This window comes from Diceros bicornis, chromosome 3 (assembly GCF_020826845.1).
Source record: "Diceros bicornis minor isolate mBicDic1 chromosome 3, mDicBic1.mat.cur, whole genome shotgun sequence".
NCBI classification, from domain to species: domain Eukaryota; kingdom Metazoa; phylum Chordata; class Mammalia; order Perissodactyla; family Rhinocerotidae; genus Diceros; species Diceros bicornis.
In genome coordinates, this window is record NC_080742.1 from 72729494 (window position 1) to 72743686 (window position 14193).

The 14193-nt window shown below is 36.4% G+C and overlaps 1 protein-coding gene across 6 annotated transcripts in view; it reads right to left on the reverse strand.

Moving 5' to 3' along the window:
* CADPS2 (calcium dependent secretion activator 2) overlaps window positions 1-14193 on the reverse strand; it is a 495178-nt gene that overhangs the window by 367739 nt on the left and 113246 nt on the right. For all 6 annotated transcript variants that reach the window (XM_058529077.1, XM_058529069.1, XM_058529059.1 and 3 more), the window contains exon 2: window positions 8129-8242. In XM_058529077.1, the coding sequence (XP_058385060.1) occupies window positions 8129-8242 (114 nt within the window). The remainder of the gene's footprint in view (window positions 1-8128; window positions 8243-14193) is intronic.

Below are 14193 nucleotides of genomic sequence, written 5' to 3' on the forward strand. Positions count from 1 at the left end.
GGTGTCAGGCCAAAGAATAAAAAGACTGTGGCACAGCACAAAAATAAGCATTTCAGATAAGGCAAGGCCCTACGTTTGCAGCATGGTAACCCTAAATTAAGCCCTCTCTCACTGGGGTTGGGGCTTAGAGAATGCCATACTGAGGTAAACCACATGTGCTTCTGCTCTTGTGGTTATCTCTCTTGGGTTAAATTTCCAGATCACTGGCCAAAGTGGAGACCTGCACTAAGTCTACTCACCCACAGCCCACAGTCAAGACACAATATCCTTTTATAAGAATGTAGATGTAGAGGAAAAGAGAAGGTACCAGTTAGCAGATAGAGGTCTAGCCCTGCCCTCTGCCACAAATTTGCTACACAGGCTTGACAAACTCAGCATACCGGTTTCTTCTAAAAATACAGGAAGAAAGAGGAGGAAAATGCTCAAACCAAACGATTTCCTCAGCTATCTTCAAGCAACAAAATTCTACAATCTATGAATTATCCGGTCTTCATTGGAAAATGGACGCCATCAAGAAGGTAGGCAACCCACAAAACACGCTGACAGGCGGCACAAAGCAAGCTGCTCTAAACAGAAACAGGAATCTCAAACTGCCGTCCCGAGAACTTAAGAAAATGTGATGTGAAATAAAACAGCTAATATCAAAAATAACAAATACGTGATCCGCAGAGCTCAATGCTAATTTAAAACCTCATTTCTCATTACTGGTTACTGGATTTCATCTATGAATGTGTTGACCTTTTTTTCTACCCTTCTGCCAGAGGCTGCCAATCTTGGTTTACTTAGTGTTCATCAATTCACTAGGAAAAAAACAAGCCTTTTCCATGGCGTTATTTCAAAGTTTAAAAGCGATTTTGACAGGTCAAACATCCCTTGGAATATGAAAAATAACTTTCTATTCCCAAGTAAAATGATAAAGAAATTTTCATCAAAATATTTAAATGCAGATCCGCCCAGCCCTTTTCCTCTAGCCTGCACACACAAGACTAAGTAACGCTCAGGCTGTGCATATTAATTGTACAAAAGTAAGGTAATTACATTAAACAAAGCAAATGCCTTAAAAGGCTCTCAGTTTTCACAAACCAACCATTAAACAACTGCACTTAATTTTTAAATAAATATTAGGAGGCAGGTATAATGTCAGGGAAAGAAGGTAGGTGAAGGAATGAAATCAAACCGATTGCTGCTTCTGGGAAGCTAGGGCAGATATTCTCAGTCTCCTTGGGAAAAAGCTGATTGCTGAAATCAAGTTCCTTGGTGTTCTGGACTAGGAAGTTAGATGTACAGACTTTTTTTTTTGGTTGTTTTGTTTTGTTATTACATGAATGTGTATAAAAATTTAAAAAACACAGTCTGGAGATTTGTCCTGGAACTACGGTATCAAGCCATGCTCCTTTTTTGTTCTTTACATTTTGGAGATGTGAGAGCATGCAAGGCAAATGAAAGCAGAAGTATAAAGAAACAAGTTAACTCTCCCAGACTGTGAACAATTGGAGGGAGCTTTCAAGGTCATCTTTACCCTTCAGAGGGGGAAACAGGCCCACAGCAATGACATGAGTTACACCAACATATTCTACTCATGGAGCTACTAATCCAAGAAGGGTGGTAGCTGGAATGAGGAGAGAGAGGGAGAAGTATGATGCAAACCACTGTCACCCACGATTTATGAACAAGAAAATAAATCCAAAGGAAATAAAATGGGATGCAGTCTCTACTTGGGTATGAACATGTCTTTCATTCTACTAAAACAGGAAATGGATGAGTATCAGAGGTAAGGAAACTTACAAAAATGCACAAAGCAAAAAAAAAAATCAAAATAATTGCAGCATAATAAAGGATTAGTAGTCTTCTTAGTGTATAAAGAACATTTATACATCAGTATTTAAAAGATAAATATCCAAATGGAAAAATGGACAAAAGATATAAATAGGTAATTCACAAAGAAATATGAATGACCAATACCCAAATGTTAAACTTCACTAACGGTAAAGTAGAAACAAGTGAATCTAACAGTTGGCATTTTATGACAATACCAAGTGTGTATGAAAAAAATGTTTTAGTAGCATGAATTGTTATTATTTTTCTTGAGGGCAATTTGGTAACCTGTATCAAGAGTTGAAACAATGTTCAGCTCCTATCACTCAGAAATACCACTTGCAGAAATTTATCAAAGATGAACCAATTTAAGAATATACATGATCATTTCAGCATTTATTATTTTAATAATTAAAAATGGAGAAAGCGTAAGTGTCTAACAAGAAGGAAATTAAAATTTAGATACAGGCATAAAATGGTCTATTACACAGCTATTTAAAACTGTTTATGGAGAATATTTGCTACTAAAGAATGCTCATGATATAATATGAAAAAAATTGATTCTAGTTTCACATGTACAAAAGAGAAAAACTAAACTGCTAAAAGGAGTTGTTTATAGGTGTTGGAATTATAAGTGATATTTGTTTTCTTCTTTTTAAAAAAGAATTGACTTTTTAAGAACAGTTTTAGGATTATAGAAACTTTAATATTTGTAAAACTCTCTAACATAAACATATATTACTTCTATTAAAAAGTGTTCTTAGGGGCCGGCCCGATGGCATGGTGGTTAAGTTCGCGTACTCTGCTTCGGTAGCCTGGGGTTCGCAGGTTTGGATCCCGGGTGCAGACCTGTGCCCCGCTTATCTAGCCATGCTGTGGCAGGTGTCCCACATACAAAGTAGAGGAAGATGGGCACGGATGCTAGCCCAGGGCCAATCTTTCTCAGCAAAAAGAGGAGGATTGGCAACAGATATTGCCTTAGGGCTAATCTTCCTCACCAAAAAAATAAATAAATGTTCTTAGGGCCAGCCCCAGTGGCCTAGTGGTTAAGTTTGGCACACTCTACTTCGGCAGCCCAGGTTCAGTTCCCGGGCACGGACCTACACTACTCATCTGTCAGTGGCCATGCTGTGGTGGCAGCTCATATACAAAAAAAGAGAAAGATTGGCAATAGATGTTAGCTCAGGGCAACTCTTCCTCAGCAAATAGAGGAAGACTGGCAATAGATGTTAGCTCAAGGTGAAACTTCCCCAGCAAAAAAATAAAGTGTTCTTAAAGTAATAAAGTAGAAAACTTCTGAATCCCAGAATTTAAAAATACATTTTAAGTAAAAGTATGCAATAAAAGGGCCAAAATTGGAGCTCAATATTTTGAGATGAAAATGAGTAATTTTTGCTTTTACATGAAATTTGAAAATAAACCCTGAAAATAATTTTTAGTTTAGTGAAGAAATTCTCATTTGTCTCATTAACAAAGACAAAATCTGAAAAGCAAATGGTGATTGTCAGGGCAAGACTAATTTCAATACTTGTTTGGTAATTTTTTAAAGACTAAATACCTCTAACTCTCATCCAGTCTTTAGAACCAGGAAAGAACATAAACAAATGGGATAAGACTATACATCCTTTCTGAAAAGCTGTGAATAAAGCCAACCCACAAAAAAGGGGGGGGGAAGCTCCAATATCCATTTTTTGCACAATAACTTGCAAGTTTGTTATGCTGAAAGCAGCTAGTAAGCAATTATATACCATCTCCTGGAAATCGCCAAAAGAAAGGCCATTTACTTTTCCACATATGCATGATAAATCACACTGTCATTGATTATATTTGGATGAAGTCCATCTGAATTTTGTGAAACAGAGCAGATATACAGTGGGAAGAACAACTTGGAAAGTAACACATTGCAACAAACCTATGTTTACCCATCTGCAGGATCAGCTGCAGTTTCCTAAACTGAAAAAACAAAAAACAAGCAAAAAAGATATGGCTAGAAAGAAAAAGGAGAAAAAGCCAGGTAAGACCAGGAAAAAAAAAAAAAAAAAAGCAAGTAGAATGAGTGTCCATTTTATGTCTTCCTCCAGACACTGAGGAATTAAAAACACTTGAAAGGCAAAAAGAAAACTTTAATTAAAAACAAAAGATACAGCAGAATCTAACAATTAGAAACCATGAAATTATCAAGACTGTAACTGCTAGCTTTTATTAGGATGCTATGTATTCTACCTGCCATTTCTCTTTTCCTGATCCAGTCCTTCTCTACCATCACATCTGCCTAGTTAGGTGGTTTAGATGCTTGAGGCTGTTTTTTTTTTTTCCTAATTATGAGGAAAAAGATTGATGAAGTTTCAGAAACAGATTTCTTCTTTATTATTTACTTCATAAGCCTGTATTTAAACCAAAGATATCATATAAAAAAAGACATGATAGAAATTGTACAGTCATATAAAATCACTATCTTCACAGTATATCCTTCTACATAACAGATTGAATAGTATTCACAGTAAACATTAAAACAAACAAAGACACACAAAGACACACATGCACACACACCCAAGTGGGCACCACACATAAACATCCAGAAAGATCCAATCCTGCCATGATCTTGTTGAAATTCTTTACCTTTTAAAATAATGAACGTACCTTGAAGAAATGTTTTCGGTCAAATAAGGTGGGAAAAAAAGAAATATCCTGAGTCACATACTAAGATTCCAGGTATCAAAGAGATGTAAGTAGACCAAATATCTGAAGGTACAGTCAATACGAGAACAGATAACTCTGAACTGTTTGTAGAAAACTTAAACCTACAACCAAGACAGAAAAAGCTATTCACACAATTATTAAAGAAATATAGTATTTACCAAGCTAAAAAATAGCAAACAGACTTTGTGGGAACTTGTATCTCCAGAGCATGAAGATCTATTTTCAATTTAATTGGCAATACATATTTATTAGAGTTTGTGTGTGTGTGTGTGTATAATATAATAAATAAAGAAATAAAGAAATAAATCTCCATGGTTAGAAATGGCCCTCACAGCTAAAGTCAACTAAATCTAATAAACGAGAAAATCACCGATAGATTAATAGTCGAAAACATGTGTATATAGCCAACAATACATAACATTTCTGAAAAAATAGACTTCAAAAGACGTAAGAAGCCAAGAAAGATCCAAGAATCATAGAATACTAGGCTGAAAAAACATAAAAGCCCAACCATGCTTCTGAAGTATCTGCCATCTTTGAGGAAATACAAAATCATGAAATTGAGAACCGTCACAATTAAAAGAACTTCCACAGCAATATGGAAACAATACTTTTGGAAAATAGAATTATGGGAAAATAATAGAGAATAAAAGATACAGTTTCCACATAGAGCAATAAGTGCTGAAATACTCACTTAATCAACAGTATTTGTTGAATGTGTTTCTGTGCTACATACTGGGGATACAGTGGTAACCAGGACAGAAATGGTTCCTTCACAGAACATATATTCTAGAAGTTCTAAGTCAATATGTTTCTCAAATAATAGTGTGAATCAAAAATCAACCAGATGCAAGTTCCAAATTCAGATGCTCCATCTCCAGGAATTCTGATTCAATAGGTGTTGGGTGGAACCTAAGAATATGCTTTTAATAAGGTTTAGCACAACGAGTGAGCTCTGCTATTAATTAGCTATACAGCTTTGGACACAAGTCACTTAACTCATCTCTACGATGGGAATAATTCTGCTCGAAAGATTTATTCTAAAGAATAAAAATATTTTTTGAAGTGCTTCGCGCAGTACCTGGCACGGTTATACTCAAAATGGCAACTGCAAAACAAATATGGCATACCAGAAACAGTCCCAAAATCTGAATTCACATTTAACTTAGATGCTCACACCAAGCATCTAACACTAGACAAGTCATGTGAGCTTTAGTTTCTAATTATGTAATCTGTGGGTAGTAATATTTGCACTGTTTACCACAAAGCGACCGATGTTGGAAGACAAAAGCTAGGTATTTTTGGTAAGCCATAAAAAATACTACAAAAATGTAATAATTAATAGTAGAGACTACCAGCATTTTTAGTCATAGCCAAGTATACAAAAATATCATAAAAAAAGACTTGTGGGAAAAAAAATTTTTTTACCTTATTTATTTTTGCAACAAAATGTACTTATTCATTGAAGACTGTATTGAGTACTAACTGTATGCCACCTGGGAAAGGATAACTCGCCAAATGTTAACCATGAATGTAGTCTCCATAAACACATTACTAATATCACAAATCTTAACACTGCACTGAGGGTAAGACAAGTTGGATACAGTCTCACAAGTAAATACGAGCTGGAAATACTACCAAAAGAATAGAAAACCCCTGGTCACTCAGTCCAACCACCTCTTCAATACTTGTATCTCTCTCGGTAACAATCCTAGCAAGTAATCATCTCTACCAGTTGTAAAAGAATCATCTGAGGAGCTTTTAAAAGTACAGATTCTGAAATTTTGATTCACTAAGTCCGGGGCAGAGCTCTGGGACCTGTTTGTGCTATATGCCTCCCAAGGGATTGTTAAGTGCAGCCAGCATCTGGCCGCCAGTGATGCTGCATGCACTCACCAGCCCATTCTGGATTTGGGCAGTGCAACCAAACTCCGATGATATTAGCTTAAATCTTGCCCACTTCAGTTTCTCTCTTAGTCCTAGTTTTACTCTTTGGCCCACATACAACACAAGCGCAATCCATCTCCAGGCTAAACATCTCCAGTTCCTTCAAGTAACCTACATATGATATGTTTTAAACCTGATAATCCTCAATTTGTCCACATCTTTTTACTAATATGTGGTGCCCAGAAGAGAACACAATCCTCACGTAGAATACAATGGGATACTCTCTGCTTCATTAGAGTCACACTATTTCCATAACACAGCTTAAATGTGCCTTTTACTCAACTGGCCACATATTATGATCACTTTTTTTAAATACACTTACTTTAGAAAAATATCAAATTTACACAAAAGTTGCAAATATAGTAAGGAGAGCTCCTCACCCAGTTTGTTTTCCTTATGTTAACATGTACAGTGCCATAGTACACTTACCAAAACCAAAGCCGAGCTTACTATTTTAAAAACTACATCTTTTTACAGAAATTACTTTCCTGAGCCACATTTCCTTTACCCTGAACACAGACTTTTGGCTTTTCTTTTATTACACGATGCAAATAAAGCCCCTTACATTTCATCTTTTAAGATTCAGGGCAAGATTTCATCTTGCAAGACTCTGACTCCAGGACTTGGACGTTGAGTCTTGCAAGATCAAATGTAACATCCCATACTTGAGGTCCCATACTTGTTAAAATATTCTGAGTCAAGGTCCAGTTAGACTACCTCCACTATTGCCACTAGATTCATGCCGCACACGTATTTGGTAAGCAAGGCTTCTCGACTTTCATCCAATTCAACAGGCTGTGGCTTGGGGTAATATAAACCTCCCTCAGGTTGCATTAAGTAACTTCTGATACATACTGTCAATGAATTACGAATCCAACCAATTACTTGTACATCCAGTTACTTTGTTTTGATGCAAAGATATTCCCTGCCTCAGGGAAATTCAGACACTGCATCTCCACATTTTCATTTAATACTCATCTAATATATGTTTGCATGTTCTGATTCTTCAGCTGAAAGGTTTAGAGCATCTGCACCACGGAAGAAATCCATTCCCCAAATGACTCTGAAATACTTAGGCAAAAAGGGAACTCTCTGTTCTTAACATCTACCGGGAACTCACTGAAACAGTTAATGATCATGTGTGAAAACCTGTGCTCATTGACATCCAGAGAATTCCTCAGGAGTCACAAACTAAAATCAGAAGAAAAAGCAAGGTGGTATTAACAGTATTATTCCTTCGAGAAGAAAAGAGAATTCAATTTATCCTCTTGAAATTAGTTACTGGCCTAAATTACCATAAATCTTAGGGAACAAAATGGCATAAGATAGCAATTTATTATTGAAATCCTGATTAAAAAGAATAATTTAGACATGCGGACCCAAAGAAAGCTATACTCAGCTCTATCAATCACTGCCAGAAGATTTTTTTCTAAGCAGTTTACTTCTCCTCAAAAGATGTGAATACTTTCCAATTCTGTTTATCTCTCAAAACCAGGCTGTGGAATTAGAGTTTTTAAATTACAAACTAGAACTGACAATGCTTTCAGGAAGGCTGCAAATCCACAGCCTTCCTATTACACCAGTGAGTTTCTTAAAATGGGAAAGGCATTGAAAAAAAATCTTGAAGAAAGCATCAGAATGCCAAAACAAAGCTCTTCAAACTCACCTCATAGTAACTCCGAACCGCATTGCAAAATGCTTCATCGGCTATGATTTGGGTTTCCCCGTTGAGGAAGGCTTGGAACCGATCTTTCAGTAACTGCAATTGTTGCTTGTTAAGCTATAAGAAAAAGAGAGATTTAGTTGAAAAATTAGCCCATCCATGAAATGTAATGATTCTTAAAAGTTATATTCACTACATATATATTAGATTTGACACCTAGAATTAACTTTATGGTAAATAAAAGCTAAAAAATCCCACTATTTATGCTTATGGCTCAATTGCAAATGTTTCCCAGTCACTTCCCCACACACTCTGGAATCCTGATATTGCAATGAAATCCAAATTTCTACCCCAGACAGAATTCCTGTGATTACTAGCCAGGTCTCTCTGCACAGACAGGAGAAAACTAAAATTTGGATGAGAAATTAACTTGTGCAAAATTGCCAACTGTCCTGAACAGAGAAGGCAGAGAAGACAAGCACTCTTGGAGGTGAGTGGACAACCATCAGCCCTAGAGAAGAGGAACAGGAAGGAAGACTGCAAAGGACAGAGGAATTCTGAGAAAGAATCCTCTGGAAAGGACATGTGTCCGATGCCAAAAGTTTGGATTCCATGAACAAATATGTTTGTTCAATGCCTGAGGTGAGATAAAGGAATGAGAAAGAGACAAATCCAAAAGAGAACAGAGGCGCAACAGGTGGACAGTGAGTGCATCTTTAAGAATGTTGGGGGAAGAGCTGTGAACCAGGGAGAGCAGTGCAAGTTTAGAACCAGATTTCTTCACCCTGGGTCTAGCTACTATAATTATTACTGAGGGTGGGTTAGACATGCACTGTGACTTACCAACCATGTCCTCTAGTCATCCACTACAAGCAGCATCAGTCATTTACTTAATTTGTAAGGCCCAGTACAAAATGAGAATGAGGAGCCCCTGGTTGAAAAAGAAAAAACTACACTAGAGGTAGGACACAGGACATGCAGAAGGATTTTTTTTTTTTCTTAAGTGCTTAACCAGAGAGAGAATAACATAGGCTTGCAGATAAAAACAATAAATCCCAAGATGCATAAGGAACAGGGAAGGAGTGATCTTTCCATTTCATTCGATTCCCATCAGACTATTAAAGAACTCAGGCCAGTTCTGGATTCTATAGAGAGATGTGAAGCATTTGGAAACATGCTGAGGATAAAATGATTCAAGGATTAGAAAGACTAAACAAACTGGTATGATTTGGCTATGAAAAGAAAGCTGATGTGAAACAAGTTTAAATCTGCTCAAAGGGCTTATTAAAACGACATTCAAATATAAACAGACAAGCTCTTTCAGAAAAATGGGTTTTATTTAGGAGTCTAACAAACAAGACAGTTTGTAAAGAAACTGTTGCTGGTAGTAACAGACTGATAAAGTGTCTTATTGTACCCCAGTATATATTTAAAAAAAAAAAAAAGCCTCTTGCCTTCCGCAGTGAAGAGAGAAGACCATTCCATTTCTTTACTAAGGTTATCTCCATCTTAGGAAAAGCTAAACCAAGCTGAAATGCAGGAACATCACCATTACATTACATTCTCCGTTTCTATAACATGAAGAGAATGAAAGCAGGGACCTTTGGTGTGTTTGTACTAGCAAGGCAAATTAAGTCCACAACTTCAGCTCTCCAAGCATGGTTCACAAAAGGGACCAGATGGAAACAGGACAGCAATTGCTGAGAGCAAGACAGCTGAGAGCACTTTAGTTGCCAAGCCCTGGGAACTGCCAAGAAGGGCTTCGGCTTGCAAACCAAGTGTCCAGGTAAAACAACGGAAATGTATGAGGGAATGACAACAAATTGGAGGGGACCTTAATGATCATTTGTCCTAACTACCTCATTTGATAAAATAAATATCATTCAAAAAACAGAAACCGTGGATTTCTTCATTCAATATTCTTTCATCAGACACATTTTGTTCTTTAAAAATTCCTATAAGTCTTTGTAATTTCTAGCTTACAGTGTTTAAAATTAGTTAAAAATCTAGTGTGTAAGTTTAGCCCTTGTATCAATGACTTTTTGGTGATTATGGCATGGAAAATTCATGAAGACAAATCAAGGAAAGGAGATTTGAGCAAATTCTCTCCTTGGAAACTCCAACAATGTTGGCACAGTTCATAAAACATGCCAGAGATACCTGGATAATATGAGGCTTCAACTTTTTTATGATTAAAAATTACTGAAGTTGTGTTTAAGACACAAAATGATAGCAAATATTATAGTGACAAACGAACAGTCAATACATGGATACTTTATTAGTATAGAGAAGAGGTCTACATTTCCACATAAAAGATAAGGAGAAAAAAGGAAATTACATTTAAAATCTAGCAGTGGGGAGAGCTGTCAGAAAGCAGAGTTCCCTAAGATCTATTTGCATTACCAAAAAACTGCATTATACAACAACAGATAGAGAGACCAATGGAACAGACGTTAAGAAAAAGATCTAACTACTATCAGAAATGTACTATAAAATATCTTTATAGCATCTCAAGTCAGTAGTAAAAGATGGTCTATTCAATCAATGGTGTTAGATTAACTGGGAAGCCATGCAGAAAAACAATTACATTGAACCATAACATATACTGTTACAATCCAAATGCACTAAAACTTGCAATGTTTTAAAATTTAAAAGATGTAACTGTCAAGATACTAAAAGAAAAAATGGGAAGATTCCTTTCAACATCATATGAGAAAGACCTTTGTAACCATGAATCAAAATCCACAAGGCATAAAATTAATTGCATAAACATTAAAAATAAATTTAGCATGGCAAAAGATACCATAAGCAAAAATCACTGGAAAAAAGACTAACCAGCAAAAAAAATAGAACTCATATCCTAAAGAGCTAGTTTTCAAACACAGATCCTAGAAATTGATAAGAATATGCCCAATAAGTCAATAGAAAAACGGACAAAATGGATATATTCATAGAAATGACTCAAGCTATGAAAACAAGCCTAACTTCATTCATAATAAGAAATGCAAGTTAAATCGACATGAGACAAGAAGGTTTCTGGGAAGATGGAGGAGTAGGAAGCACCAAAAATCTGTCTCCCACCTAGACAACAATTGCATTGGCAGTATCAGTCTGATATAAATACTTTGTAACTCTGGAATCTATTACAGGCTTACAACTTACAGAGGAAGGCTTGAATGGAAATTGAATTTCAGCCAATTTCAGCTCTTAGTCCTATAGCAACTACCCATCCCCCATCCCCGACCCCTGGGGCCTATGGCAGCAAAAAAAATGCCAGCAACCTAAATTTTCACAAATATAAGCCACTACACTCATAGAAAAGGGGTAACAGAACTTGTATTTGAATTTGCTTCCACATGCAGAGAGAAATTATGGAAGAAGGATGGCTGTGCAAACTGGACAGATGGAAAAGAAGAGTGAACGATTTTTCAACCTATACTGCTTTATTCATTTTAGGTTTCAAATCACAAGACCCTTTTTATGAACTCAAATTTTAATGAGATTTAAAATAAGCTATAACAGCAACTTTTAACAATTCTGATCCATCATACACTTTAAATCTGATCATCCTGCAGGGAGACTGGACAATCAACCAACTGACTTTTTCAAGTCTCCTTTCAGGTAGAAGATTGAACTTGACTGCATCCTTTTTTTTTTTTTTTTTTTTTTTAACATTTCAAGATTGAGGATTTTTTCCAAGTTTTTTCAAACTGTTTTGTTTAAAACAGTGATCCATCAGTGATCCAACAGTGATCCATTTACCCTTATGAACTGTCAGGGTAAAGTTTCTAGAGCATGGCATGGATGAAAGGTAATACCAGCATCTCACACAGGACTAAAAGACAAGGACAGCAACACAACTTTCTAATCAACGTATTAATCTTTCACAGTCCATACCAAGTAGTCTCTCAGACTCCGTATGAGCCTATTAAAACTCTCTCTCACACACACACACACACACACACACACACACACACACACACACACCCTACTTTATTACCTCACAATGAAGCCAATTCTAATTTTGGACAGCTATGAAGAATTGAAAGCTGCTTCCCAATGACTTCCACACAATCCTAGTTATGCGCTAGCAAAGACAAAGCAGACTTAATGTTAACTTTCCTGCTTCCGAAGAGTTCAGGAACTTGAAGATACCTAACGATTATTTGTGAGTCTTCTCTTTTCCAGAATAAACTTTGCCAGTACCCCCAATGTCCTAAGGGTACGCTCCAATTTGTCCGTAAATTAAGCATTAAATAGTTTTATTTCACTAAGTTTTATTTAAGTAAGTATAAAAAAGCACTTTGAAAGCCATAACCTTATGCAAATGAAACTCATTACAATAGCAACGTCCCTCCTAAAATGTACTGGGTACAGTGATCATGATTCTAGGATAGTATGGCCAACACAGAGACAAGTGGGAGGATCACTTCCCACATTCTAAGCACTCTATGTCTGTTAATTCAAACTAAAAACAAATTAACTCTTCTTGGCAGTCACATCAACTGACTCACATGGTGCTTATAATCAACAAAAATTTCTAAAACATTCTTACATGTGCTTCACTAAGCCATGTTTCATTTTGCTAGATTTATTTGGTCCACTTTTCCAATTGATCAAGGTTTTTTTTTTTTTTTTTTAGAATTTTAATTCCTTCACCCAATGACGAAAGAGCTCTCCTAGCTTTGTTATATCCACTAACATAATATGGTGTTATCCACAGTCTTCATCCAGGTCATTATAAAAAGCTTCATCAGTCCAGGATTAAGGAAAGCAGGAAATCTGTCATTACATGTATTCATCCAGTTTGACACAATCTATTAATTAAAATTCTTTGGTGCAGTTGATTTTATTATTATTCAGCCTACATTTTAGTTTTGCTCACATATTGTCTTCACACTAGTCTATTTACCAATGAAGGAATAAGATATTTTTCAAAAATAAAGGAAAATTTAACCAGCAGAAATTATCTAATGGGAATTTTACAAGCACTTTTTATATGAAACTAAATTGCAGATACTTAACTAAAACATAAATATCCATGCAAATATCTAAATACAACCAAGAGATCAGCCTTATAAAAAGAACACTTCAAATACTGACAGTAAAAGCTAAATTTTATAAATCCTAGCTGGCAGCGATAATCTATCCATAATAATTGCCACAGGAAAAACAGTTCAACCTCCAGAGTTCAGAGATGTTTTATTTTTCTTAGGTTTTTGGGTTTTTTTAAATGTTCAAATTAGATTCTAGTCTTTTCATTCTAAGTCATAATCAACGGAAGACTTATGCCAGGATCTTGACCACCGCAAGAGACCAGCCATTACGCTACTCAGGAAGCCGGCCGCCACTGCTGCGTGGAGCCTGTCCTAACCTGTGGTCCCCATCACAAGTCCTGACACTCATGGTGGGGGGCCGCATGACATTCTGGTGAATCAAGGTGATCACAGTCAGATTTCACAGCAAAGTGGCAGGTGACTAGTAGGTACTGTAGCTCCAGGATTGGAGGGTGAGTGGTGGTGTGTACATATACCCCAAAGAGAGGTAGAAAGACATCGATTTTTTTCAAGGCGGTAAGAGGATTTACTCCAGGCACAGATGGTCTCTGAAATGCACAACAGCATAGCTTTAATGCTTGTTAATGAGATGTAGTAAAAGATATTAAAAGGAAAAGACTAAAGGATAGGTGCTATTTTCCTTTTCCCTGACTATCAAACACTCTGTCAAAAGATCCACATAAAACCACTGGGGCAAAATAACCAGCACCTTCCATCTTTCTGAAACAATGGACCTCCCCAAACTGCATATCAGAACAGAAACACAGGGGCTCTGGCCACGTCTCATACATTATAAAATTCTGTGGGAGGCAGAGCTATTAATAGCTTCCTACTCGAATAACTTTTCTTGCCCTCTTCTGTAAGCACAGATATTTAAGACAATGAATATGCCCATCTAAGTCTACAAATACCAGCCTCACTTGACCATGCACATGGTCAAATGACTAAATTAAGGCCCATGAGATATAAGCACACGTGTGCACGATTTCCAGGAAATCATAAAAATAGCTG